This window comes from Colossoma macropomum, unplaced genomic scaffold, assembly GCF_904425465.1.
Source record: "Colossoma macropomum unplaced genomic scaffold, Colossoma_macropomum, whole genome shotgun sequence".
NCBI classification, from domain to species: domain Eukaryota; kingdom Metazoa; phylum Chordata; class Actinopteri; order Characiformes; family Serrasalmidae; genus Colossoma; species Colossoma macropomum.
In genome coordinates, this window is record NW_023494794.1 from 8,604,007 (window position 1) to 8,631,947 (window position 27,941).

The window sequence follows — 27,941 nt, forward strand, 5'->3', positions numbered from 1 at the left end:
GCCTGTGCTAGTACATCAGCACATACTGAGACATATTTACAGCCAAGATGGTAAAATGGATATAAAATTGTGACTACCAAGGTGGTTTCATTTTTGCTGAAAGGACAAAATGCCTCTTCTTAACATTTCGGCTGCGACCCCTGAGCTAAGCCTACTTGTAAGGGGTGATCAGCGCGTGGGTGCAGCGTGTGACCGTTTGCTCACACTGTCCGCGGCTCAGTCAGGATTGCACAATTGCCACCAGCCCAGTTAACGGCCGCATTCTGTGGTTCAGATTTTGTGCGGATTGCCTGAAGCGTCTAGCGAAATTGTTGCGAAAATTATCGCTATAACTACACAAAAATCTGTAGGCGCTAAAGATATTAGCTAAAAGGGAGGTTCTGCTTCTTGGTCCAAAAGCGGCTAGAAACTGTCTACTTTAACACTTAAACTTAACAATTTCTCAGTTGCATCAAGCTCATCTGTAAAAAACCTTGGTGTTGATGATAGATCCTGATCCGTCATTTGACGCACATATAACTAATATTACTAGAACAGCCTTCCTGCATCTCCACAATATTGCTCAATTAAGAAATGCATTATCTCTACAGGATGCAGAAAAGTTAGTTCATGCATTTATTACTTCAAGGCTAGATTACTGTAATGCCCTGCTGTCTGGATGTCCCAGCAAAAGCCTTAACAAGCTTCAGCTGGTCCAGAACGCTGCAGCCAGAATCTCACAAGAACCAGAAAGTTTGACCATATCAGCCCAGTTTTATCAAACCTGCACTGGTTACCAGTTAAATTTTGCACTGATTATAAAATTCTCTTACTGACTTATAAAGCTCTAAACGGACTCGCCCCTCAGTACCTGAGTGAACTTCTCTCTCACTGTGAACCATCACGCCTACTTAGATCACAAGGTGCTGGCTTACTATTAGTACCTAGAATTAATAAAGTTACGTCAGGGGGGAGAGCTTTCTCATACAAAGCCCCCCAGCTTTGGAATAATCTTCCTGTTAATGTTCGGGACTCAGACACAGCCTCCTCAGTCTTTAAGTCTAGACTAAAAACTTACTTGTATAGTCACACCTTTGATAGTTAGTTTTCCCTGTCAGATCTAGACCTGCCGGAGTCTCTGCTGCTCCGTAATACTGTAATATGTGATCAGGCACTCATTACAGAACTGACTCTCTGTGTTTTTTTCCTTTCTTTTCTTTGCCGAGTTAAACAGCTGCCCATCCTGTGCGTCTGATGCTGCTGCCTCTTCTGCCTTGATCGGGTGCCACTGCTCGCCAGCCCTCTGGACCGGCTTACCAACATTGAGCCTCCTGCTGTACAACACCATGCAAACCTTACCCTCACAACCTGACCCCACTGATGCTGCTGCTGTTGCTACATGAACTAATCAAAATTAATCATTTGAACTAATCAATCATTGAAACTAATCAAGTTAATCAGTCACCCATTACAGAACTGACTCTGTGTGTTTTTCCTTTCTTTCTTTCCTTTGCCGAGTTGAACAGCTGCCCATCCTGTGTGTCTGATGCTGCTGCCTCTTCTGCCTTGATCGGGTGCCACTGCTCGCCGTGCAAACCTCACCCTCACAACCTGACCCCACTGATGCTGCTGCTGCTGCCGCTGCTGCTGCATGAACTAAACTAATCAAATTAATAATTTGCTCCACTTGTTTTTGTACTATAATACTTTATACTAACGTTTACTATCCGGTGTTGACCAGAGGAGGATGTGTTCCCCTTCTGAGTCTTGGTTCCTCTCAAGGTTTCTTCCTGTTTCTCTTAGGGAGTTTTTCCTTGCCACTGTCACCTCTGACTTGCTCATGGGGGCTTGGACCCGGATTTCTTTCTGTAATGCTGATTTCCTTGTAAAGCTGCTTTGTGACAACACCTGTTGTAAAAAGCGCTATACAAATAAACTTTGCTTGCTTGCTTGCTATATTTCATAAAACTGTAGTGGCTACAGCTACTAGCTACAAAAATCTGTAGTTAGCTACAAAAAGTAGTGCGCCACTTCCCCCTACTCCCCCATCCCTGCATATAGGTGCACTTTGTGGTTCTACAGTTACAGACTGTAGTCCATCTGTTTCTCTGCATACTTTGTTAGCCCCCTTTTACCCTGTTCTTCACTGGTCAGGACCACCACAGAGCAAGTCTTATTTGGGTGGTGGATCATTCTCAGCACTGCAGTGACACTGACTTGGTGATGGAGTGTTATTGTGTGTTAGACAGGTTTTAATTGCACATAGCCTTTTAGATAAGAAAGAAAACATCATATACAATCAAGAACACATTTTTACACAATTAAATTACCAGAACTGATAAATCCATCAGTGGACAAAGAGTGGCTCGCTGCCCTCTTGTAATCTGGCTAGGAGTAAAAACACCCTTCTGGACTGAAGTTCAGACAAAGCTAAACTTAATCACCATGCAGAAAACTGTATCATCATCCTGTATAATATACAGCGTTTCGCATCTGTCAGAACAAAACCTCATATCTTCAAAATGGTAACTTTACAGGAGAAGGAAAAAACCTACTTTACTTTTAATGTAAGTCAATAGAACCAGACTTTTTTCCAAGGGCCGTTACTTTTGGTCCATTCACCATGAACTTTACATACAATGTAAAGGGCAACAAACATCAAATTATGTCAAAAACTGAAAAACTCAAAAATGGAGATTTTGTTCTGACAGCAGTGATATTCTTCAAGTGTACTATACCAAACAAGCTGGTGTAAAATGTTGTAAATCATTAAATATATTCCCCTTAAGGATCATGAACATGATGTGCTGTTAGTTGGACACTTCCAGCTCCAGTTTCCTTTGAAAATAACAAAAAATAATGAGCGAATGATTCTCTCCTACCTGTTTCTCAGTTGTTGGTGAAGCAGATACAAAATGAAAGAACACAGAAGGTAGCTCCTCTTTGACCTTGTGTTATTTTTTTTATGGAAAAAAACCTCAAAAAAACTCAAACTCAAAACTCTGACTCTGTATGAGCACTGAGCACTTCTTTGGTATTAAACTCAAGCAGAGCAAAATGTGAGCATTTTCAGAAAGTTGTTTCAGAAAGGCTTCCAGTTTTAATAAAACAATAGTAAGATTAGAAAATCATGGGCCAAAGCTGTTGTTCTTCCATTCCACTGAATAGTCACGAACTGCAGCGGAGTTGCATCATTATGCTGTGAAGTATATAGATAAATATAATCCTGATCAGCTTAACAATGGAGACACAAGAAAGACAGGGAACGAGAGAAATGAGCAGTTTCTGAAAGTCAACTTGGGTGTTTCTTAGGAGGAACATCTGTCCTAAATGAAAGCTCATTTCGGTAATGTGGAAAATATTCAGTTGTCATTATATACAGATACTAAGAACTAAAAAAAGGATTTCTTCCAGCATCGTTAAACAACAGCTTCACTGCAACTGTGTCTTCACTGACACCATCCTTTTTGCTGGGTGTACGTCTGAAAAATTTCAGAATTTTTGGAAACAGAACTTTTCTTTAGATTTTGAACTCTGAACAGATTCAGGAACTGTTGTTAAAGATCCACTGCTGTGGGCTGAGACACTGGTATGTGCTGATCCATAAACAGAATTAGAGTCAGGTCCTGATCGAGATCTGAATGAGCCATACGCAGAACTTCCCAGAGACCAGGTATCTGACCTCTCCTCTCTGCTCACTGGAAAGAGCAATAAAGAAAACAGAGAATGAAAACTTGTATCATGAGTTTTAGTTTCTGAGATAGTATGGATCATTTATTAAATAAATTCAAATGTAAACATATATTTGAGCATGGCAAGTCACCAAATTTCACCCGAGTATGAAGTGGCAAATTGTGCTTTACCATATTCAAAAATAACATAATTTCAGCTATATTATATAGCATCAGTTTCCAAATAAATTGCATTTTATTTCATATGATGTTTCATGTTGCACTTTACTCTATAAGCCTTTATGAAGCACATTAAAACATAGCGCAGCAGTCAAAGGGACTATATGTAGCCATGATGGGAGAGAGCAGCTCCTTCCTTCTGCTGAGACATGGCTGGGAAATTGTGCTAAACCAAATTCAAAAATACATAATTTCAGCTACACTTTATAGCCAAAGGTACGTGGACACAACTTGGTCCTAACTATTGAGTTCAGGTGTTTCAGCCACACCCATTGCAGGTGTATGAAAACAAACATATAGCCATGCAATCTCTATAGACTGTCAACATAGATGCCAACTTTGCCACAAGTAGGTTCATGAAATTCCAACTGTGAGTGCTAATATTGTGAAATGGAAGCTTCTAGGAACAACAACTCAGCCAGGGAGCAGCAGACCACACAAACTCACAGAGCAGGGTGCTGAGTGCTGAAGTGTGTAGTATGTAAAATCCTCTGTGGCATCACTCACTACAGAGAGTGTGAGCCAAACCCTCTCGTCCAACATCAGTGCCTGACCTCACAAATGCTCTTTTGAAAGAATGGGCACAGACACACTCCAAAACCTTGTAGAAAGTTCTCCTGAGAAGAGTGGAGGCTGCTATAGCTGCAGGGGGTTGGGGGAAACTTCATTTTAATGCCCATAATTTGAAATAGGATGTCCAACAAGCGCATACAAACTTACTTAAGTGTGATGGTCAGGTATCCACTTACTTTTGGCCATATAGTGGTTTTGAGTAATCAGTTAATATACTGGGTCCTATTGAGAAATAGAAAGCTAGAAAACATTCACCTAACCTCCACTTTACTTCAAAACAAATGTTGGGACATTAATCCAAAGGCATATGTTTAAAGCAGAAATCTTCAATGCTATACTTGGAAAGTCACAATCCAATACAACAGACTCAGTTTCATTAACATTCTAAAAGACATTGCTTTGGATATTGAATATTGAGTCAAACTGTCAAATATCTGAGTCTCTTGGTAATTCATTCTGGTAACAAAATGTCTACAGATACACTGTAAATTCCAAAATCATGAGTAGAAATGTATTGAAATCTTGAGAGAACACAAAGTGTTTAAAATCCACAACATTCTGACCATCTAAAACAGAAACTCCAACAAGCCTGGGTTTGAGTTTTGCAGACTCATGCACTGCACGCCTAGAAGACTTTAAACTGTGCTCCAAAAGCTAAATACTGACCTAATAAAGGACAGAGATTGTCCAACTGATTTTTCAGTACTTTTATTTACCTTGTGTAAGTTTTCAGTTCATTACTGGGGTCATTTTAAGTTTCAGTTATCAAATGTGGTCGTTATTGCTGGTTGTTATAACTTTTCAAATGGATACAAAAGATAAATTGTAACTTTAGCTTGAAAAGTAATAAATGAGCAACATGTGAACTGTATTCACAGTGTCCTAGGACTACTTTTGAGCAATGTATATTGACACCTTTTATAGCATATAATTTATAGGGTAAAAACAGTAAAAAAATAAATAAATAAAGTAAGAAAAAATTTCATAAGAGGAAAAAAGGAATGATCTAATAAAATACCTGAAATGTGTTGGTTGGAAAATTGGTCGAATAGATTACACAAGCCATTTGCTAAACCAGAAGCTTTCTATTCAAAATGAACTCTTCGCTTTTCAAAAGAATAATTTTTTTATTAAATGAAAAAAATATAACGCCAGTTTAAAAATGTAAATCTGTAATACTCACTGGAAGGTGGTAATCTCATGCTATCAGACCTTTCCAAGTTCAAAGACTCAGGAATGGATGTAATAGAACCAAATCCGGAGCTGTGAGATGAGTCTTTGGAACGTGTCGATGCAAAAACATCTCCTAATCGTGATCTGAATGATCCTCCCACAGAAGATTTATCTGAGCTCTTCTCTCTACTCACTGTAAAGAATGAGGAAAAGAACATGGTTCAGTTTTCACTCTCTGGCCTTTAGTCATTTGTTATTTAATTACTTGGTGCAAAATTATCCAGTCTCTTAGTTTCACCAACTAAGGAATAGACTGACAAATGTTGGCATATATTTAGTTGATATGTTCTGGTTGTGGTGAAGATAAGTGACAGCGCTGGCGCAGTTTCTCATATTGAAAATAACTGCAGTTGTTGTGCACCATGTGGAGTCCTCATCTTGGGCGACTGCACTATGAACCATTTTCACTCTGTTCTGACTGCTCTGAAGCTTTCTTTTTCTACTCATTCCTCCTCTATAACCTTGTATCTTTTTCAAGATTTTAAAATTTTACTTAAAATGTATGTAAAAAAAAATAAAGTAATAATAACAAATATGTTGTACTCACTGGAAGGTGGTAATCTCATGCTATCAGACCTTTCCAAGCACAGAGATTCAGGAATTGATCTTAAAGATCCAAATCCAGAGCTGTGAGATGAGTCTTTGGAACGTGTTGATGCATAAAAATCTCCTGTTCGTGATCTGAATGATCCTCCCACAGAAGATGTATCTGAGCTCTCCTCTATATTCACTGTGAAAAGAGAATGATGAATTGAAATGCCATTGTTCTATGTGATGAAGGCCTGAGAAGGCTGCAATGCAGCGGCACATTTTTATACTCATTGCCATGTTTCAGTAAAGGCTTTTAATACTTTTTCTAAGGTGTGCCTGGGATTTCTTTGCTCTGAGATTTATTTTGCACGTGCCCTGTGGATGCCGACTGGATACTTTTTTGGGTTTTTTGCCTCTACCAGCATGGAACCATTTCTTTTGTGAGCTTTTAGGTTTGTCTTTTAGTTCGCAAAGTTTTGTAAGTATATTTGTCACTACAATTCTTGTTTTGTTTAGTTTTGTTGTTTTCTTAGTTTTCAAACCTCTTTTTCCTTATGCATCGTTCACAGTTTCCAATTGACATCTCAATAAGATACTACAGGCTTAAATTTACAAATATGATATTTCATATTTTGGTATAAAATCTTTTTACATGGTATTCTACTCAATCATGTTGTCATGTCGGCCATCAGAGCTTAAAATGGTTTACTGTGGTAACTCACACATACACAGTTTTTTTCCTATATTTACATGGTCTCCACTAATGTTTTAGATCTCAGTGTGCTAAGGACACTTTGCATGACTCACTTTCATACCAATTTCATCTGCCTCATACTATATGTTTCTGTGTATCTACTCCACTCTTTTTAAACTGAGCTTTAAGTCTAGTGTTAGACTGTTCTATAGTTATTGAACTGTAAGTTGGAGTTTTACTGTATTTATTTGTGTGTATTGTGTGTGCATTGTGTGTACTCTATGTCTTGTTTACTTGTACTCTGTTGTTCTGTAAACATAGGCCCTGCGTATATGCTGAACCAAGCCTCTGGAGGAATGTGTTGGGATGAAAATAAATTATTTTTAATATTTATGAAATCTTCAGTAATCACCAAGATTACTGACTTTAGCCATTACTTTACGTCTTGAACTATTTTATGTCTGTCACGCTTCCCGGTTCTCAGACGGACTATCATTCCATTGCAGACTTCTCAGAATCATGTGACTCCACTAACCATCATCGAGCCCATGGGGTTCTCTGTGCACCGTGCAGACAGAACAAAAGACCTCTCCAGGACGATTGAACGGGGAGGTGTATGTTTTATGATGAACAGTGCTTGGTGTGATCAGGAGGAATGTACACTTCATCAAGTCTTTCTGCTCCCTGGACTTGGAATATCTAATCATCTCTTGCAGGCTACCAAGAGAGATTTCAAGGGCCATTGTTACCGCTTGTACATTCCACCACATGCTCATACAGACCTTTTCACTCAGGAAAATGTACAAGGCTATTAACAAGCAGGAGACCATGTGCTGGAGGCTGCCTCCATTGTTGTTGGGGACTTTAGGGAAGTTGCCCCAAAGTGCTTCCAACATATCTCATGCAGTACACAAAAGTCACACACGCTGGACCGCTGCTGCTCCCCTTTCCGTGAGGCGTACGAAGCCCCCAACCTCCGTTTAGCAAATCGGATCATCTCTCCATTCTGCTCCTGCCCACCCATAGGCAGAAGCTGAAAAGGGTACCACCCACCATCAGAGAGGTCTGCTGCTGGTCGGACCAATCAGACTCTGCACTCCAGGAATGTTTGGATGACGCAGACTGATCAGAGACTTTATCTTCTCCTAACTACATGCCACTCTGGACCCACTGCAGCTTACAGACAGAACAGAGCCACTGATGACGCAATAGCCCTGATTCTACACACTGCCCTCTCCCATTCAACACCATCATGCCCTCAAGGCTTGACATAAAGCTTTGGGATCTGGGTTTGATCTGGGTTTCTCTGTGCAGATGGATCCTGAACTTCCTGACGGGCCGACGCCAGGTGGTAAAGATGGGCAACATCACGTCCTCCTCACTGACCCTTAACACAGGAGCTCCTCAGGGCTGTGTGCTTAGCCCTTTCTTGCGCTCCCTGTACACCCATGACTGTTCAGCCAGACACAGCTCCAATGTCATCATTAAATTTGCAGACGGCACCACAATTGTGGGCCTGATCTCCAATGACAACGAGGAGGTCTACAGAGAGGAGGTCAGCTTCCTGACACAGTGGTGCCAGGAGGACAATCTCTCTCAATGTCAACAAGACCAAGAAGCTCATAGTGGACTTCAGGAAGCAAGAGAAAGTGCACACAAACATCACCATCAATGGAGCCATTGAAAAGAGGGTCAGCAGCTTCAAGTTCCTTTGTGTTCACATCTCAGAGGAACTGACGTGGACCGACCACACCACACGGGTGCAGAAGAAGGCACAGCAGCGCCTCTTCTACATCAGGCGACTGAGGAGGTTTGATGTGAACCCCCACATCCTTGGGACGTTTTACACATGTACTGTGGAGAGCGTTCTAACAGGCTCCATCACGACCTTGTATGGAAACTGCACTGCCATTGAGCGGAAAGCTCTGCAGAAGGTGGTGCGGACAGCCCAGCACATCACCGGGGTCCAGCTTCCAAACCTCCTGGACTTATACACCAGCTGCTGCCTGACCAGGAGGACTCCACCCACCCAAGCCACTGTTTCTTCTCACAGCTGCCAAGTGCGAGACGATACAGAAGCATAAAGTCCAGAACCAGCAGGTTCTGAGACAGTTTCTTCCCCCCGGACCATCAGGCTGCTGAACAGCCAGTAGTGCTGGTGTATCGGTCTATAGGCCTGTTACTACACCTCTGAGTCATCATCATGATGATCTTCATGGACAATCTACACTGCATCCACATCTCAACAGACTTATTTTGATCGTACTGTACCTTAAGTCCAGTCTCAAATCTATGCTTACACATATAGATGGTCATCTTGCACATCTACTCTTATTTTGCATAATCTGGATATGTATATATATATATCTATATATATATATATATATATATATATATATATATATATCTGTATTCTATCCCCTGTATACCCTGCATCTCATTTATCTACCTCAGACTCACAAATTGCATACATGGTAATGTGTAAAACTGTACATATCATAGCTTTTCATTTCATAACTTATATTACTGTGCATTGGAAATAATGCAATAGTGGTGTATATTAATGCCTATATTGTGTGTATGTGTATATATTTAGAGTGTGTAAATATATTTTTTCTTATATTTTTTGTATTTAAGTTCTACAAGGGCACTACACACCTAAGCTTTTCATTGAGTGTACTTTGTACACAATGTACAACGCATGTCTAGGTAAATAACTTTCCAACGTTAACTAGCTCATTTTAATGGGTACATAATCTGTGTCCTCATCAATCACAATGCTGATGTGGGTCATCCCACCCACACAGCTTTAGCAAAACTCTGTCCTTTCTCTCTGTTTAAGCTGAAGAAACATCCTGAGAGGAAGCTGATGATGAGCACACAGTAACCTAGCAAGCGTTACTGAGATAGCAAGGACATCCTTTCATCTGATCGTTTGGTCAACCTAACAGCATTCCCTGGATGCAGCAGTAAAGTAAATAAAAACCTTCTCAGCCTTTTAAGATGTCACCATATAAAAGCAGGATCATGTTTTAGTGAACTGCAGTCAGAGTGGGGTTCTACAACACCACCTACATACGTAAAGCGGTTTCTGTTATTTCTCTCTGCTTAAAGTGTTGTTTCATACCAATATTTTTAACAACGTACACTGTAAACATGTTCTGTTACACTTATTTTCCATGCTGTTTTATTTGTTTTATTATGTTGCATTTTCTCTTCTCTTAAAAGCAAAGACATTTACGGAACATTTTATGTAACAGTGTTTGTCCCTGTATTGTCCCTGTCAAAAAAATGAATATACAAACACAATGACCCCATAAGTTGGCAGCAACTCCATTTTTATCGCAGAGTGGTGGATTAAGGACATCAAATCCCAGCAGCAATGACCAAACATCTAGTGCAGAGGTTCACAATCCCAGTCCTCGTGAACCAACATCATGCACCTCTTTGTGCTTTGTCTCATCCAGCTCACCTGACTCAATTCAGCAATTAAGCAATTAACAAGCTCCTCCTTGGCTGAGGCAGGTGTGTGGAGTAGGGAAAACACACACATGTGCAGTGCACAGGGTCACCAGTGCAAAAACCATTAATGCCTCCCCCCACACCATACAAAAATTACTTTCAATTAATAAAATATAAGTTGATGCTCTCAAGGCATGCCACTCCACCCACTAGCATCTAATATACATTGCTGTATAACATTGGAATAAATACAAATAAATACAGATACAGTAAAAAAAAATGTGTTGTTTGGCAGGGAAGGTGTTTATTATGTAGGTTTGATAAATACTATTAAATAGTATTAATTTATTGAACAATGTATTTGATAAACAAGGTACTGGATAGTGAATGTAAACACTTGACTTCCTCCAGGAGAGATTTAGAAGATGGTTTAGCTAACACACATCAAACCACAATGGAATATTTATATTCATTCTAATGGTAAGCACTTATAAACACTTACTGCCCAGATAAATAAGTTTACATATCATTTTTTAAGATGCCTGTTATTATTTGTTTACAATAAGAAGTGTTTCCAGACTTGAATGTAGATCATGTATGAAAGCACAATAATCAGCTCAGTCACTTAAACATTCTGGTGGAAATAATAATGCATTTCCTATGATTTTTTTAAATACTTGGAAATGTGTAGGTACAAAAAGCTCATTTACATCTTTACCTTAACCCTTTAAATGTAACAGCATTTCTGTATGCATGATGTAATGTCTGTGTTTTGTAAGTCCTCTGTAATGTCTCTAAAATATTAATTTAAAAATAAAAAACGGTTCTGTTGGGTCCTGTTTATAATTAGATGTAAGACGGCTACACTAGGAAGCAGAAACTGGACTATTTTTGTAAGCAAATGCTCAACGTGCCATGGCTAATAAAATCAGGTAGATACAGTCTGAAGATCAGTAATGGAGATCATCTTGGTCAGTGGTGGATGTGTGATATTTTCTGAGGTAAACCTACAGTAGCGTGTAGGTCTAAGTGGTCAGGTGAGTAAGCTAGTTGTGCTCTGATTTAACTTGTTTATTAAATGACGTATACAGTGTATGTGCTTTAAGACCAATCTGGTGAGAGATCAGGGGGCGGAGGGGCGCTAATTTTTATTATTATTTTTTTTTTACATAGTAATGAATGTGGCTGCTGTGCTCTAGTTCATCATTTGTCAAGTCAAACTACCAGCCAGTGTGAATGCCCACCCGGCCTCCCCTCTAGTTACGCCACTGGTCGCCAGAGCTGAAATTGGGAACCCCTGAACTAGTGGAAAGCCTTCCCAGATGAGTAGAGTAGAGGCTGTTATGGCTGTAAATACAGTATAAGCTCCAAATTTATATACTTTATTTCAGCAATAATATTAGGAGGGCAGGTGTCTTCTTACTTTTGAACCTTGTTGATCATCACTAGAATAGGCAAAGCAAAGATTTATACAGAATGTTTTCCTTTAAATATCTTCATTATATTCTGCCAGTTTTGAGAAAAGCAGGTGTAACAGGTTGGGTTCAGTCAGGAATTCCTGAAAAAAGACAGAACTCCTATGTCCGTAATTCCAATAATAGAGAAATTAAATAGCCTAGTTTAGGAGAATCATTGTTTATGAAGCTCCACCTCTCTCCTCTTTAACTTCCTGTAAATTTCCACCTCTTCTACTTTCCATGACACATTTTTCATACCCCACCACTTTCCCGTCTCCTCCTTGTTCCTCAGTCCTAGGTCTTCTCCTCACAGTCTCATCACAATTCATCAAAAGGGGATCTTAAAGCATAAGCCACCCTTATTTCCAGCCCAAGTTCCCTCCCTCCTTCTCAAGCATAAGGTTGGAAGTAGGGCTGGGCGATAAAACGATAACAATAATTATCGCGATGTAACTTTTCCTTGATAGAGCGATAAGAAAGGTTAGATAAATTTTCAATATAATAGACCATTCTCTCACACTCCCACGTTCTAGCAACAGCCCTGGTGGCGTTTTCTACTGCAAGGAAAGGAAAGCAACTCTGCTGTCACCAGGAGAGGGCGTACTTCTGAGTTTTTCAACATGATTAGAGAGGGAGAGGGTGATGAGTGAAATGTGTCACCAAATTTATGTGACACCCACAAAGTCTGGTCACTTTTGTGTTAGCATGTTTTCTTTATATTATTATTATTATTATTATTATTATTATTGTTAGTTCAATTTTGTTAAATCTACCTTTTTAACCCTCTTCTCAATGCACTTAAATTCTAAGCTTGGCAATAGAATGCGGGTATCCCTGCTATTCCCTGATGCTACCAGAAGGGGGCGCTGGCTGTGCTGTGATTATCTACGGTAGTCTTGAAATTTCCTCTCAGACCAAAGGGGCATTCGTGAAAGCAAGCCACGTCTTCTGTCTCATCCTTTCATCCCTGTTTTTCAGGTGAGCACTGTATTAAAAATACACTAAAATTCTCCTGAACTATTTAGTACAGCATACGGATACGTATATTAGTACATTTGTGTTGACTTACGTGCACTGAGTCGAGGTTTAGTAGGTTATAGAAATGTAGACGTGCCGATTCTAAGTTGTAAAATGGCGGACATACTTTTTAGTTGCTTGTGTTTAGCTTAATTTAATGTTGAAACTTGTTTGAGAAAGTTGAATGATTTTATTTTGACAGTGTAAATGAGTATCAAAATGTGTTTACATGTAAGAGATGTTCTAAGAGATTTGATAGCGCCAGTTATTAGCACTTTGAACATGTTTTTCTTTGTTGAGTTCAATGTACCGCAGTTATTAAGTGAGCCTCATCTGTATCTGTGTCTTCGGTACATAATATGTAATGTTATAGACTACATATACGAGCTTTAGCCATTCTTTTAGCACATGGACATCCTGTTGTATTTTAAGAATATTGTCTCCTTCAAACCTGAAGAAAATGTGAATTGAGGATGCTGTATTCTGCTACGGAACAAAGATGCCTAAATGGGACTGTAGTATGCAGTTGTCTCCCTCTGATAGGGACATGTTCAGCCTATTTTAACATATGTGAGAAAGAAAGCTAAGTATTTGTATGTTTTGTACTGAATTGTGAGGTTTGCTGGGCAAAGAACAAAAGAAAATAGGCAGAGATATTTTTATAAGTAGAATTGTTTAAATACACCGAGACCATAGAGGCATTCGTGAAAGCAAGCCACGTCTTCTGTCTCGTCCTTTCAACCCTGTTTTTCAGGGGCAACGTCTGTCCCACGGGTCCCAAGCCTGGGACCTGTAACATTTACTTTAGCAACGTCTGAAATGTGGAGTTATACATTCCCTTTTTGAGTGGAGTGACCGGCCATCTGTTCTCCTGTGACCAAGTGTGAGTGACGAGATAAGTGGCGTAACTGTACTGACCTACAGTGAACTCACCTCTTTCCTAACATCCTAACAAGCTTTGGCAGCGTTAAATCACGTCTGCTCCTCACAACTACAGCACTGTTACAGCGTTCAGTCATATTTTAGTATTAGTGCATTCCCAAGCAATGAAAGTGAAAGTAAGAAGTGGGTTCATGCAAGTTATTTAAAGAAAAGTAAACTGAGGAAGCTGTGAGGCGTTGGAGAGTGAGCGAGCGCTGTCTTTCCAGGGTAGCTGTTTTTAGCAGCTGGCTAACTTGAAGCCGCGCTCCATCACTTGCACAACACGGCGAACTGATGATACTATAGATCAAACAAGACACAAAACCACTGCTTTCAGTTTAAACATACGTTTATACTTTATAATCTGGAACGCACGTTTAAACATACGTTTATAAAAATAAATAATCTTTTCTTTCTTAAATTGTGACTATTACAAAAACTGTGGCTGTGCTTTTCCAGTTGATAAAAAACAGTCAATCAGAAACTTTCTCCCACTGTCCCATGACAGATTTGTGAAATGTTCCACTGTCTGGTGAGTGTTTTTCGTGTTCTGACCATAAAGGATAGTTTAAGACAGCAGTTAACCACCCAGGAGCAAAAAAAAAAAAGAAATAATGACATTTATCATGATATGTATCGATATTGAACAATATGAATTTTGTTTATCATGATAACATTTTTGGCCATATCGCCCAGCTCTAGATGGAAGCCTGGTCCAAAGTCATTAAATGATATTATTATGAATCGGGAATCATTTAATGCATAGCTTAAAAAAGTAATTTTAAAGAAGCTTTTCTTAATACTTCGTCTACTCTGTAGTTTGTCTGATTGAATTATTTGACGTGATCAAGTGTGTATTATAATTTTAGTTAATTGATTTTAATTCTATTTTATTCTTTTATTTTTTCTTTTTGTAGATTTTTTTATTGTTATTGAATCTTTAGTATTTATATTTAAAATGTTACATTGTTTTTTTTATACATTTTCATCTTCCTTTTTCAATGCTTTAATTTTTAAATATTTTGTTTCTCATTTATGCATTGTTTTCCATTTCTAAAGTACTTTGAGCTCCATTTGTATGAGAGAAGCTATTTAAATAAAGATTATTATTATTATTATTATTATTATTGTTATTATTATTAATAGTAGTAGTAGTAGTATCTTTTTTCTATTTGTTTATTTAATTTTTTAACACATGCTGTATTAAAAGTAAGCATAACTGGACACAGAAAGAAATTTAAATATAGAAACATATTTAAATATGTTTTAATATGTTTAAAAGTGTTGTGTTCAAAGCAACACTGAATGTCTTGTCCTAAGACACTGATGTTAAGTACAGAATGTAACTACTCACCCATCCATGATCTGATGTGCTCCCTTTGTTTCTGCACCTTCATCATCCTCTCTTAAGCTCTCTCTTCCTCTGCTCTCCTCTTCTTTTCCACCTTCTGTAGAATCTTTCTGTCCATTTCAAAATGGCGTCCACCGTTTGCTGCCACCATCTCCTCTATCTTCTCCAGCAGCTCTGTGACCTGAGTGTCATCACTCCTGTTCTCATTGTTGAGAACATGATACCTGTTCCCACATTTCTCAACCAGCCACTGGAGCTCCTTCCCTTCACTCTCAATGTGCTGCTCTATGGGTGTGTCTCTCAACAAGTCACCATAGGTGAAGAGCACTATAGTGTGTCTCCAAACTCTCTCACTGAGAAGCTTCAGATGTCCTTCAAATATTTTTCTGTTATTCAAATTTAAAGTTCTGTCTACACGAAGGACCAGTAGTAGAGCATGGGGTCCTGGAGGACACAGAGACACACTGAGCACAATCTCCTCTTCGAGCAGCTCAGCTACAGCTGAACTCCTCCACCATCCTGGAGCTTCAACCACAGTGATGTGTCTCCCTGCTACTTCTCTCTGTCTCTTCACACACTGAGCAGTTCTCTTTAACTCAAACTCCTCTCTGTTCAGGATGGTGTTTCCTGCTGAACTCTTCCCAGCATATCTGTACCCCAGCAGCACAATCCTCAGCTCTGAGAGGTTGTCTGTGTTATCTGTTAAAGAAAAACAGAGCCTCTGTAAAATCACTTTAATTTTCTTTTTTATCCAGTGAAAACTACTAAACTCTATATGTATCTATTCAATAGATTTAAAATTCAGAGTGTCCTTCATAGCTTACAGATTTACAAAGTGTCATTGCTATTTAATGCAAGGGATCTACTTGTGTACGTGTGTATGAAGGATAAAATCTAACACAAATACATAATTTGAAATGATAATGCACTGTACAATATATATACATATATATATATATATATATATATATATATATATATATATATATATATTCAGATGCTCATATTCACAGTGTGTGTTTACATGCACTTTGTAACCCAATATTTGCAGAAAATCAGATTTTCTTAGTAATTCGTTCAACATATTTACATGCACTTGCAAAGTCAGATAGGGGAACACTTCAGGCCTACATGAGGGAAACAATAATTGAATTCCTAATTTACAACCTGCCAATAAACTCACAGAAAAAGAAGGAAGGATTTAAAAAATTAACTTCATGCTGAGGCTACTTTGAGTGACCTTGACCCCACTGTACCATCCTCAGCCTATGCCACTGCACTACACAATACAACAGTTCTATATAGAAGCAAGAAATCAAGCAATTTTGTATGCAAAACAGTAAGCATACTTTTCTTTCTATTTGTTGTTTCAGGAACACTTCCCAGCTCAATAAATGACTGTTAAATAGTTTGCTGTTGTAGCTAATATGAACAGCCATAAGCAAGGATTTTACCCTCATAATGGCTAATCAGGTAGTGCTTTAAAAAGGATCAATATTTAGTTATTCCTATGAGTCAAACAACAAACTTTACTTTTTATTTTACCATGTTCAAGAAACGTGTGTCATGTTGGATCCAGTTTTGGGATCTACAGCATTATTCTCTTGAGTTTATTCTACAAGGACTTTTATTGTGAAGGCGAGGTTAGTCCAATTTGTTCTGTGCTGATACCTGTACAACAGGAAGAACTAGTCAGAGTTTGGATGAAAGTAAATGCAGACCTGAGCTAATACTAGAGCTAGCTGTTAGCTTAAAGCCTTGCTTTCTGTATGGCATGGCTGGGGCCAACTACAGCCTTTAATAAAGAACAACTTGTGCATACATCATGCGTCTTCTTTCATAGCAGTAAACCTTACCTTATGTAAGGAATTAAAAATATCCTGTGAGAAGGACTTGACGAGCTGGGTGTGTGAGATTGCACATTGGCTCATCCATCACATGATCTTATGGTCTACTATAAATCATTGTTTATTCAGTGTCATTGCTGTCAGTGTTGGCTACTCTCATCTAAAGCCAATGTGTATTTAACATCACTGTTGACAGTGTTAGGAGCTGCTGACGTTCATTGACAATTTAACACTGATCCAGCATATTGTTGACATTTCAACCTTGACCAAAATGATCATTCTGATGGAAAATCAGTAATAGATCAATAACACCCTGCTAGCTGGGTAGTTTTACCATGTTTATTTAAATAAATGTCTCTCTGGATATTACTTGTCTTCATTTTCAATTATGAATTATTATTATTATTAAAACAATTATGTTATTAGAGCAATATATGTCAAAAACATTTGTTCTGGTTTTGACATGATTTAAAAATGATGTTCTGATGCTCTTTCATTGTGTGTAAATTTCATAATGAATGGACCAAAGAATTGACAAAATGACATGAAAAAAGTTCTGGTTCCATTGACTTACCTTGAAAGTACTGTTTTTGTGATATCTGGATACGTAGTACTAAAAAAAAAGCTTGGTCAAATACATACTGTATTATATTGAGGTTTTGTTTAGAGAAAATGTTTATAGTAGGCTCTGTTTACCGTGGTCTGTCCATGAACTGTGTAATTATGACAGTCCGAAAAATGGTACAGAATGTGCATAAAATAATATACTGAATGAAAGAGAAGTGAAGTTGATCCAAGACATTTGAGAGTTTGGACCTACACATAAATAATAAGTTCAAATTCTAATAGAAGTTATAGATGAAAACATGTTTTTAACCAGGAAAAGATATTTCAGATGAACTGTTCTGATATTGTGTATAGATGAGTTGACAAAATACAGAGACAAAATCCACTGTATAAAGATTTAACAATTGTAAACAACAATGCATTTACTAACCCTTAACGTGGAGAGACCAGATTCAGATACTTGACATTATTTTTGTTATTTCTGGAGATGCTGGATCCCTGTACTCTGAATTGTTAAAGTTTCTCAGCTTTCTGAACATGATCTACTGTAATTTATATAAATACAGATTATATGTTACTAATAATTTCTTTCAGCAACGCCGCTCTACTACACACCACTACATTTATAGATATAATTTCTTATTTAAATCTATAGCTATAATATGACTTAGTGTACATGTGATTTGGAAAAGTCTTGCCTCTTATTTGGAGATCAGTCATTGTTATTTTCTGATCTGCAGACGATTTCCAGCCAACAGTATTATGGATGCAGTGATTGAGAATGCTTGTTTTGATTCAGGAAGTGTGTGCGCGTGGGAAAGAACTGATGGGTGACTATATAAAGATGATGCCAAAGACAACGACAAACGTATGAGCATTTGCTTTCTTATTTTCCCCTTTTCTTTAAAGATTTGATAAGAGAGAACCAACATGTCACAAAATTAAAGTCAAAATTTTAAAAGTTAATCAATGAACACTGGACTGTCTATAAACTAAGCAGTTAGGCTAAACCACTTACAGCAGTTTGCATTACTGTTGGATTTGAGAAAACAAAACTAATTTATTTGAGTTTTTTAGTTTGTTTATCCCACTTCTTAGATAACCTTTGAAGTAGTTATTATCTAACTTCTATAACCAGTCCTGGATCATCAAGTTATCAGCTCCTGTGCACAGATATTTTGTGGGCCCCTTCCTTGCTACTCTTTTTTGGGTAGTTAGTGAATTTGTACGATATCAAAGTAGATTACACAAGGCCTATTCAGCACCACGACGGCAGCATACTAACCACGTTATTGGGCACTACTATAAACACATTTTTGTCCAACTGAGACAAAACAATAACAAGATTATTTTTAACACATCAATTAGAGCACAGGTTAACATAACCCAATAGCCACAGCAACACTTCCCTATAAAGCATGCCTCTGATGTTTTTGACAAGAAATCTGCAGGGATTTGTTAAGTTTCATTCTTAGAAGGTGGTGACATTTTCTGCTTCTCATAATTCAAGTAATTACAGACATAGTCAATGTTGTTGAGCTCTGGCCAGTCTAATGTTCAGAGAACACCTGCAGCTTCTTTATTTGACAAGCTATTTTTTTTCCTCAGGGCTTCTTAAAATTACACATCCTTTCAGATCTATAGCCTTGAATTGTCTTCTTACAGTGGAAAGATGGACAGAAACACTTTTTTTCATATCTGACCAAGAGTGGAGTTGATTTTCTCCCGACTCTCAAAGACAGTTGTTCTTGGTGATCTACCAGGTCTTGCACAGTTCTTAGAGTCCCGTTATCTCTGTAGCTTTTAATCATTTCTTGGACTCCAGTTTTAGAAACTCCTGTTGTTTCACTTGTTTTGCTTTGACTTTATCCTTAATCATGCAAATGGATTATTTTATTTCTAATCTTATTACAGTATGCACTTCTTGTGAATAAGTTCTATAGTATCTTCTAAGCTACTTTGCTAATCCTAGCCAATACAAGTGCATTGTTTCAAACATGTAAGTAGACAGAAGTATTACAAGACTTTACACTACTGTGACATTTACAGGTTAAGTTTAAAGTAGGTAGTGAGGGGAGGTTACACGAGCACACAACCATATACACACAGCCATATACACACTCAGCAACTTCACAACCTTCTCACGGCTGCAGTTGTCTTCTGGCCTGCAGCAAACATTAGAGACATTTAAACAACATGAGGCAGAAATATGTAGACTACGAACAAATCACCATATGAAGCTGGATCAAACCAACAAATTAAGTTGAAAAAGCAATTTGTCTACATAGAAATATTTGAGACTCTCATGTCTGCCTGTAAATATAGATAAGATAGATTTATGTTTAGTTTACTGCAACACTAAAAATATTCATATTATTATGACAAAATACTGAGATAACACTATTACACTTCAAAAATTCATGCAATCTCTGATATATAATAATACTAAGTTGCCTAAACAAGGGCATTTTCTAAGTTCACATCTTCAAATGGGAAAACCCCTCTAAAAGTCCACTAAGCTTTACTTGGTCCAGCCTCCAGTTCATCCACTAAGAAAGGCTGTATCTTTTGAAGGATTTTATAGAATTCTGCTTTCACTGCTGTTCCTCCTGAATCTAGAGCTCTGTATAAGATCCTCATTTGCTCCTGAGACATTTTTGCAGTTTGCATGCTGCTGTACATTTCAGCAGTGATCATGTTTTTACATTTTAAACAGTCCACTATCTCCATCACTGAGGGAACTCTCTGAATGAGCTTTTGTCTGTGTTCATCCACAAATTCAGCCTCTGAAATAAAGAATAAAATCAAATTATGATTAAAGCATACCATTTAAAGCAAACCACTGTTCAATTTAAAGCTTGTTCCACAGAATCTTATATAATTAATCTAACTGTCGTATAACACTACCCTGCAAAAAAAACTAATATAAGCAATGAAAATGCTTTAACATTAACTGACCATTAATAGCTGTCAACAAATCAGTAATCACAATTTGAAAATGTTTATAAAAGACATTTCATGTAGTTGTTGATGTGTATTTATAAATTATGTACATAGTATTTTTGTGTACATTTACAACAAACTCAGAAATAATCTCAGAAAATAAATTCAGTAATAATTACAGAATTGTACAACTACATCACAATCAGAATCAAGCTTTATTGGCCAGGTATGCTTACACATACAAGGAGCTCACAGTGCACAGCATGTGACAAACATTTTACAGCACTAAAAAAGTCAAATAAAACATGCATTCCTACCACACACTCAGACCATCACTCACACTGTCATACCTGTTAGCCTTGCATTGTGTAAAGTGCTGAGTGCAGCAGCAGTTAAAAGATATGTAGGGGCAAAAAGAGGGAAGTGAGGTAACAAATCAGGCAAGTGAGGTGCTAGAAGAAAAAACGCTGGTCTGAGATGGTAGTTTCAGAGGATGGAATGTTGAGCATGACACTATATAACAATATATTTAAGTTGGAATTAGTGCATGTGTATTTAATATCTTCTTTTGGCTGAAGTGCTGGCCTGAGGGAAGATGGAGAATTTCTCTGCACGCTTTCTGGTTCTGGAAGCATGCAGTTTCAGCAATGACGGCAGCTTAAAACCAATTATCTTCTCTGCAGACCTGATGATGCACTGCATTCAGGTACAGTCATTGGTGTACAGTGAAAAGAGCAGTGGGTACACAACCCTGTGGAATGACCATAATGATGATCTGGGCTTTTGAGGCGAACTTCCCAAATATCACCCGCTGCTCTCTGCCAGTGACGAAGTTGGTGATCCACTTGCAGGTGGGGTTTGGCATGCTGAGTTGGACCAGTCTTTTGTGTAGCTGTCCTGGGATGATCGTATTGAAGGCTGAAGTGAAATCCAATAAATGAATTCTTACCCAAGTTCTTGGATGTTCAAGCTGTTGGAGAATAAGATGGAGTACCATGTTTACTGCGTCGTCCACTGACCTGTTTGCCTGATATGCAAACAGGTGGGTCTAACAGAGGATTTGTGATGTCCTTGAAATGAGTAAGCAGCAGTCCAGTCTCTCAAAGGACTCATGACTACAGAGGTCAATGCAACAGGTCTGTAGTTGTTTAATCCTGTGATGGTCGCTTTCTTAAGATTTGGTATTATGGTATGACACACAGCTCCAGTGATTTGTTGAAGATTTTTGTGAAGACAGGCACGGCTGGTCTTTCTCACCGATCTTTAGGGCATGCTGAATAGGTGGCTGCATGACAGGAGGGTGTGAACTTGTGCTGAATGGGTGTGAGGAGCTGGGCTTTCCAAACCTTCAGTAAAAGATGTTAAACTCCTCAGCCAGTTGACAGTCACTGATTGTCTTGTGGGGGGTGGGGAGGAGGGGGTCCTTTTGTAGCTGGTGATGTTCTGCAGGCACTTTCCGATGGCTGAGGGCTTGTTTGTGGACATCATACTGCTTAGCTTGTTTGAATAGCTCTGCGTTTGCTACTCTTTATTCAGTGTGTTTATTGCCTGATTGTGCAGAGCCCGATCTCCACTTCTATACGCTGCCTCTTTAGACTGGCACAACTGTTTCAGTTTGGCATCAAACCAGGGCTTGTCGTTGTTATATTTAACGAGTCCTGGTGGGAGCAGAGGTGTTTTCACAAAAGCTAATATAGAATGTCACAGTATCTGTATATTCATCAAGGCTACTTGTAGCATCCTCAAACACACTCCAATCTGTTAATTCCATGCGGTCCGAAAGCCTCTTTCTTTAGCCTCGATAGTCCACTTCTTCAACGTACTGACTACAGGTTTGGCATACATGAGCTTTTGCCTATAGGTTGGAAGAAGGTGGATTAGCGAGTGATTGGACAGGCCCAGAGAAGCAGGGAAACAGAGTGATAAGCCCCCTTTAACACAGTGTAGCAGTGATCTAAAATATTACTCTCCCTGGTGGGTATTAGGCAGTTCGCTTGTGAGCTGCACTCTGTTGAAGTCCCCTAAAATGATAAAATCAAAGTCTGTGTGTTTGAGCTCCATGCTTGTGATGTGATCTGCGAGAACGTGCAGCTCCTCGCTCACGCACACCTGGTTTCAGGTTAGGACTGCATGTTTTCATTAACACTGTGACATCTGTACACCAGCCTTGGTTGATATAAAAGCAGATTCCACTGCCTTTTTTCTTGCCTGAGAGCTCTGTGAAGCGATCCACTCTATAGAGGTTAAAGCCATGGAGCTGGAGCGCGCTGTCTAGAGTAAACTCAGTGAGCCAAGATTCAGTGAAGCATAGCACAACAGAGAAAAGACCTTATTAGTTCTGTTTAGAAGGGAAAATTTGTCTAATTTATTCCCTAAAGAGCGAAGATTTGCCATGTGAATGCTGGGGCAGCGGTCTGCAATGTCTGCACTGTTAGAGGTTCCCCCGCCCTGTATGTCCATCTGCGTCTGCGTCTGCTGTAGAGTGCAGCCGCTCCGCTCACTACACCAAGTGTCATTTATTACAATTTTGAACTTTTTCAAATTCAATTCAAATTATTTGCTCACAGCTTTTAATGAGCAATTAATAGTTTATTAAACAAAGTTATTATGAAGTGTTACCTTAATGGGCAGTACTGTATGAGACCAAAGGATGTGAAACAGTTATACATTATTTAAAAACATCATACCCTGTTTCCATGTTAAGTGGATTTGCTTCTGTACTCTGTCCTGAAAAAATGAGACAGAAACCCAAAGCTTTTTAGCATTCCAAATAAACACCTGAAATAATGTGATCTAGAACAATGGACACCATTCACCAAACTTTCTTAAGCAGAAATTTCTTAAAACCCACTTACACAGTTTTCACAAAGATTGTGACATACAACAATTTGGGATTTAGGTAAGAACAGAATCTACACACACTCAAGAGCACAAAGTTGCAAACAATTCTGCAGTTTAAGAACAAGTCATGAATCTGACATAGACTTTGTTCTTCAGAAAGGTCCTAAGAAGTAGGACCAAAGTTCAGAATACATCTGTACTTTTCATTAGGGAAAGAAATGGAGCAAACCACATAACTACTACTTAACCAACAATCTGAATGAATACATTAGGCCACTGTCCAATCTTTACTCTGATGTACAGCTTCTTTAATTTCACTGACTGCTGGTACATAACTATTGTGAACCATTAAGTTATCTTATTGGTACACCTCTTACGTAAATGAGATAAGATAAAATAACAGTTTATAAAGCCCAAAGAGAAATTTGAGTTTGCCAGCAGCATATACACAAGAGGAACACAGAATACACAAGTAAGGTAAACTGGTAGTATAAAAAATTGTAGAATAAAAAAAATGTATAGCATGTAAAGCAATACTATACAATAAAACACAATATAAATATACATACTATTACATACTATGTAGTTAATATGAAACTTTACAACTGGTAAATGTGAACTGTAAAGAAATAGGGTAACGTGATCTGACCAGCACTGCACATTGGGGGTGCTGATCAGGTATCAAAAGACTGCTCAGTGTGTTGTCCAATGCACAGCGTAAGCTGTTTGGTTTGGTGAGAGACTGCCCTGACATGAGAGATTACCCATCCAAGACAGGTAGGGGCTTGTCTAGAGCGATCAAAGGCAGAGAGCCCTGGCTAGTGCGGCATCAATGAAGTTCCCCACTGTGCGAGTCAACAAAGGCCTTGAGGCGCTCCTCACTGTCTTATATCCCAGAGGCCTACCAGGTGAGCCACCACAGGTTTAAGGCAAGACCCAAGTGCCAAGCTAAGGTACAACTGGAAGAATGAATTTAAGGAAGAAACTTAAACAAGCAATAAGGCTGGGGATCGAACCCTTGTCATACTGGCATCTGCTGTATTTCAGACAGGCATCTGCATGCTCAGTAAATGAAAAAAAGGCCACAACCATGCACAAGTTAACAGCATGATGTCAAAATAGCTGTGTTTTCCCCAGAGATCTCACTGTGAAGAGTGTTTTACAAAACTTTACAAAAATCTTTGTGTGGACAGAAGGTTAAAACAAAGAGAAAAAGCTTTTTCAATAATATCCAGATATTTCTGATGTATTTTACACTCTACTTACTTGTCTCACCTGGTTTTTCGCTTGTAAGAAAGATCTGATGTGGTTCCCACACTTCTACGCCATCTTCATCCAAAATACTTACTGTAATATCCTCAGCTTGAAAGAAAACCACAAACGTTGGGTGATAGTTTGGGCCATAGTCACGGACAAATCTGGCAACCTAGGAAAACAAAATGGCAGCAAAATTGAAATGAAAGCATGAAAAATGTCTTAAAAATCCAATTTCAACCTTTCTGATGTGGTTGTGTAGGCTGGACTTTACCTTCGGCTCAGATACATGGGGATCACAGGAAGGTTTGTACTTTCTTCCTGCGATAAGTTGGCATGTGGAGCTGGTCTCAAAGTATGTGACGACTTTATGCTTTTTTTCTACCTTTAGTCATAGAAAAAAAAGGATTTGTACAACAGTGTGATTTTTTGAGCCAGTTTTGAATTCCCATTTACACGGGGGGTGGGGGGGGATGAGTAGTTTTGCACTGAATACTGACCGATACTAAAATATTACATCAGTACCAGCAGCGGGAGTCATGTGTCTTCTGGTGCTGAATCCAGAGTGACAGAACACAGGCATGGTGGAGCTAACTTAGCCAGAAAATAACACCACAGACATCGGCTGTTGCACTTGTCATAAAGCATGCAAATCAGACAACAAAGCACCAATGCTAGTAGATTTTAATTTAATAGCATAGAATCTAGCAGAAACACTGGTTGGATGAGTTATGCAAGAATTGTTGAAGTAACACTGAGAACAGAGAAATATCTTTCACTGTTCTCGTGTCTAGCTAATGCTAGCTAAAGTGATTAGTTCTTAGTCCTTCTGCCTACTAAATAGCTTCGTTAACAATGTGTCTTTGGCAATGCTCTCATGACAAGATACTCGTGTTTTTAGGAGCAAAGTATAATAAACATACTGACAAATATGAGCAGAACTTATATTTTAGAGCTTTTTTTTGAAACATTTTGAATACATATTACAAATTTTGCTTACATATTTTGCACATACATTTACAGGAGTTTCTTTCTCACAGTGCAAAATACTGTTAGCATTATTATAATGAACCACCTACTCCCATTGTTGTTGCTCAGAGTCACCTGTCCAATAAACAGAACCCTCTTTCTGCCAGGTGAAAAAAAGTCCAGCAGCACTATTTGCACAAGCTAAATTTGGCTTATGTTTAACCTTTCAAAATTTTGAATTATTATTACAAAATGTATCCTCTTGAAATTTTTACTATGTTGACATGATTACTTTTTTTTTCAATATAGTAACTGTTCTCAAAGTAATAGCTTATTATCTCAAAGACATACAAGTCAAGATATGTTCAGGTGCGTGAAAGTTCTTAGTAGACCTGCTACACTGGCAACCCCCACCAGCGCAGTCATTAATTAGAGCTGCTTTCAATAAATCTACCTCTAGGATTTCGAAAGAAGGCTCCAGGGTAATGAAGACAATATGAGAAGGCAAAAACGCTGATTACCTCTTCAACTGGCACATTTCCTGGCAGTAAGTGAATGTGTAGTTTTTTCCTGATTTCCTTGCACATCATTTCTTTATAGAAGAGCAGGACTTGTGCACTTATGGGACCAGGAGGTAATATTTTTTTAAGAAGGCCAAAGAGGGAAAGGTCTTGGATGGAAATGATCACATGAGTGTTTGTCACTCTCAGTGGTTGTATGACCTCTATATTTTCTCCAGTGAAATGTGCCACCACCAGTTCAGCCTGGTCTTCCTCTGTATAAAAATAAAGAGAAGAAAAAACACTGCAGTGTATTGAGGACAACAACGAATTAGACTACTTGGTGAGCAAAGAGTCTGTGTCATTTTTGGGAACAGTTTTTGAATGTTTTCGTCTTTTTGGCTGCTGTGAGGATAGACAATGGTTCTATGGAGTAATCAAGTAAAAGATCTCATGGATCTCAAATGCATGGATCTTCATACACAGACTTTGCCAAAATCATGAGGGAGCATCTTGAACTTAAGACCAAAATAAATCCACAGTATCCATAATCCACAATAAGTCCAAAACATAGGCATGTATGCACTAACTATGGTTTGTTAGATAAATGACACTATGGCTCCTGCCTAAGCTTTAATTAATTCAATACATTGTGTAATATATGGCTTATTTATATACTATTTTGAATAGATCATTTAGGAGTTCTTTGATATAATAAAGCAGTTTCATATTGTATCCATCTATGTATTGTGGATACCATGCATTTCAAGAAAGGAATAAAATATAACTATTTGCCTAAACTATGAAAGATATGAAGGTTTTGGACTAGACCAGGGAACACCAGAAGCTTTCAATGCATAAAAAAAGGATAAAACAGGCAAATTACATTTTTCTTCAAGGCTCTGGAATGATTTTAGGCCTTCATCATCAAAGATACCATACATGTGTATACCAACTTTATACACAAATGGCTTATAGCCAGCACTGAGGTTGCAATTATGTCAAAGACGTGTTCCACAACTACCTTGCACGCTGGGTGAGGACTGTTTTGACAATCTTCCAGATTTATAAGAATGCTCGCTCTATAGCACTGAAAGTAGAGAGATTTCTTGCGAATATCAAAAAGCGTAAGAGCCGAATGGTATGAATAATGTTGGCCTCTAAGGTGCGTCATGCAGTATTTTTCCAGGTCTTTGGAGGTCTAATTTGAAATGCCATACTGCACGAGTGACAGGGTTCAGATTTTAGGAAGCAAAGTCGCGTGAAAGGCATTTACCTTGGAAACATTGTCAATAAATTACTCTATTAATAGCACCGCATGGCAGCTAAAATGTACAGTGTATGAGCAATGTTCAAATTTACTTTGAAGCAAATAAGTGTCAGTGCTATTGAACATTTTGAATGTGTGCTTAGATTAACTGTTTGATGGTAGCACTTTATTTTATTTTATGGTATGCTAAATAACTAGTACTTCATAGCTAATTTTCTGGTACATACTTTGCGCATACTTAGTAACTACATAACATGTAAAAGGTATGTGTAACAGAACATACTCAGAATTTAATGCTAAATATGTAGCACTTACATGTCATTTTCTGGTATAATATTTGCACATGCTTAGTAACTATATGAAAACATCAACTATGTATAACAACTGAAGCAGGATTAAATGGTAAATTTGAAGCACTTACTAGTAATATCTGGTGCAGAATTTTGCAATTTCAGCATGTAAGTACAGAGTAACTAATGTGAGAAATGTATGTATATAAGGTGTATTTCAGCTTTTAATGATTCAGTGGTTCTGTAAGTACATGCATATGTGACAGTAAAGCACAGAGTAAAGATAGAGTGAGTACCTTTATTATGGTACAATATTTCATTCCATATTTGG

General features: G+C 38.3%; 1 protein-coding gene across 1 annotated transcript in view; it reads right to left on the minus strand.

Annotated features, from left to right (window-relative positions):
- LOC118815053 overlaps nt 1-27,941 on the minus strand; it is an 81,127-nt gene that overhangs the window by 21,901 nt on the left and 31,285 nt on the right. The window contains exons 10-18 of the mRNA XM_036580987.1: nt 26,072-26,325; nt 24,856-24,966; nt 24,603-24,753; nt 23,175-23,213; nt 20,069-20,329; nt 19,689-19,708; nt 15,188-15,856; nt 7,749-7,954; nt 7,457-7,638 (exon numbers count right to left, since the gene is read on the minus strand). Of these exons, the coding sequence (XP_036436880.1) occupies nt 7,457-7,638; nt 7,749-7,954; nt 15,188-15,856; nt 19,689-19,708; nt 20,069-20,329; nt 23,175-23,213; nt 24,603-24,753; nt 24,856-24,966; nt 26,072-26,325 (1,893 nt within the window). The remainder of the gene's footprint in view (nt 1-7,456; nt 7,639-7,748; nt 7,955-15,187; nt 15,857-19,688; nt 19,709-20,068; nt 20,330-23,174; nt 23,214-24,602; nt 24,754-24,855; nt 24,967-26,071; nt 26,326-27,941) is intronic.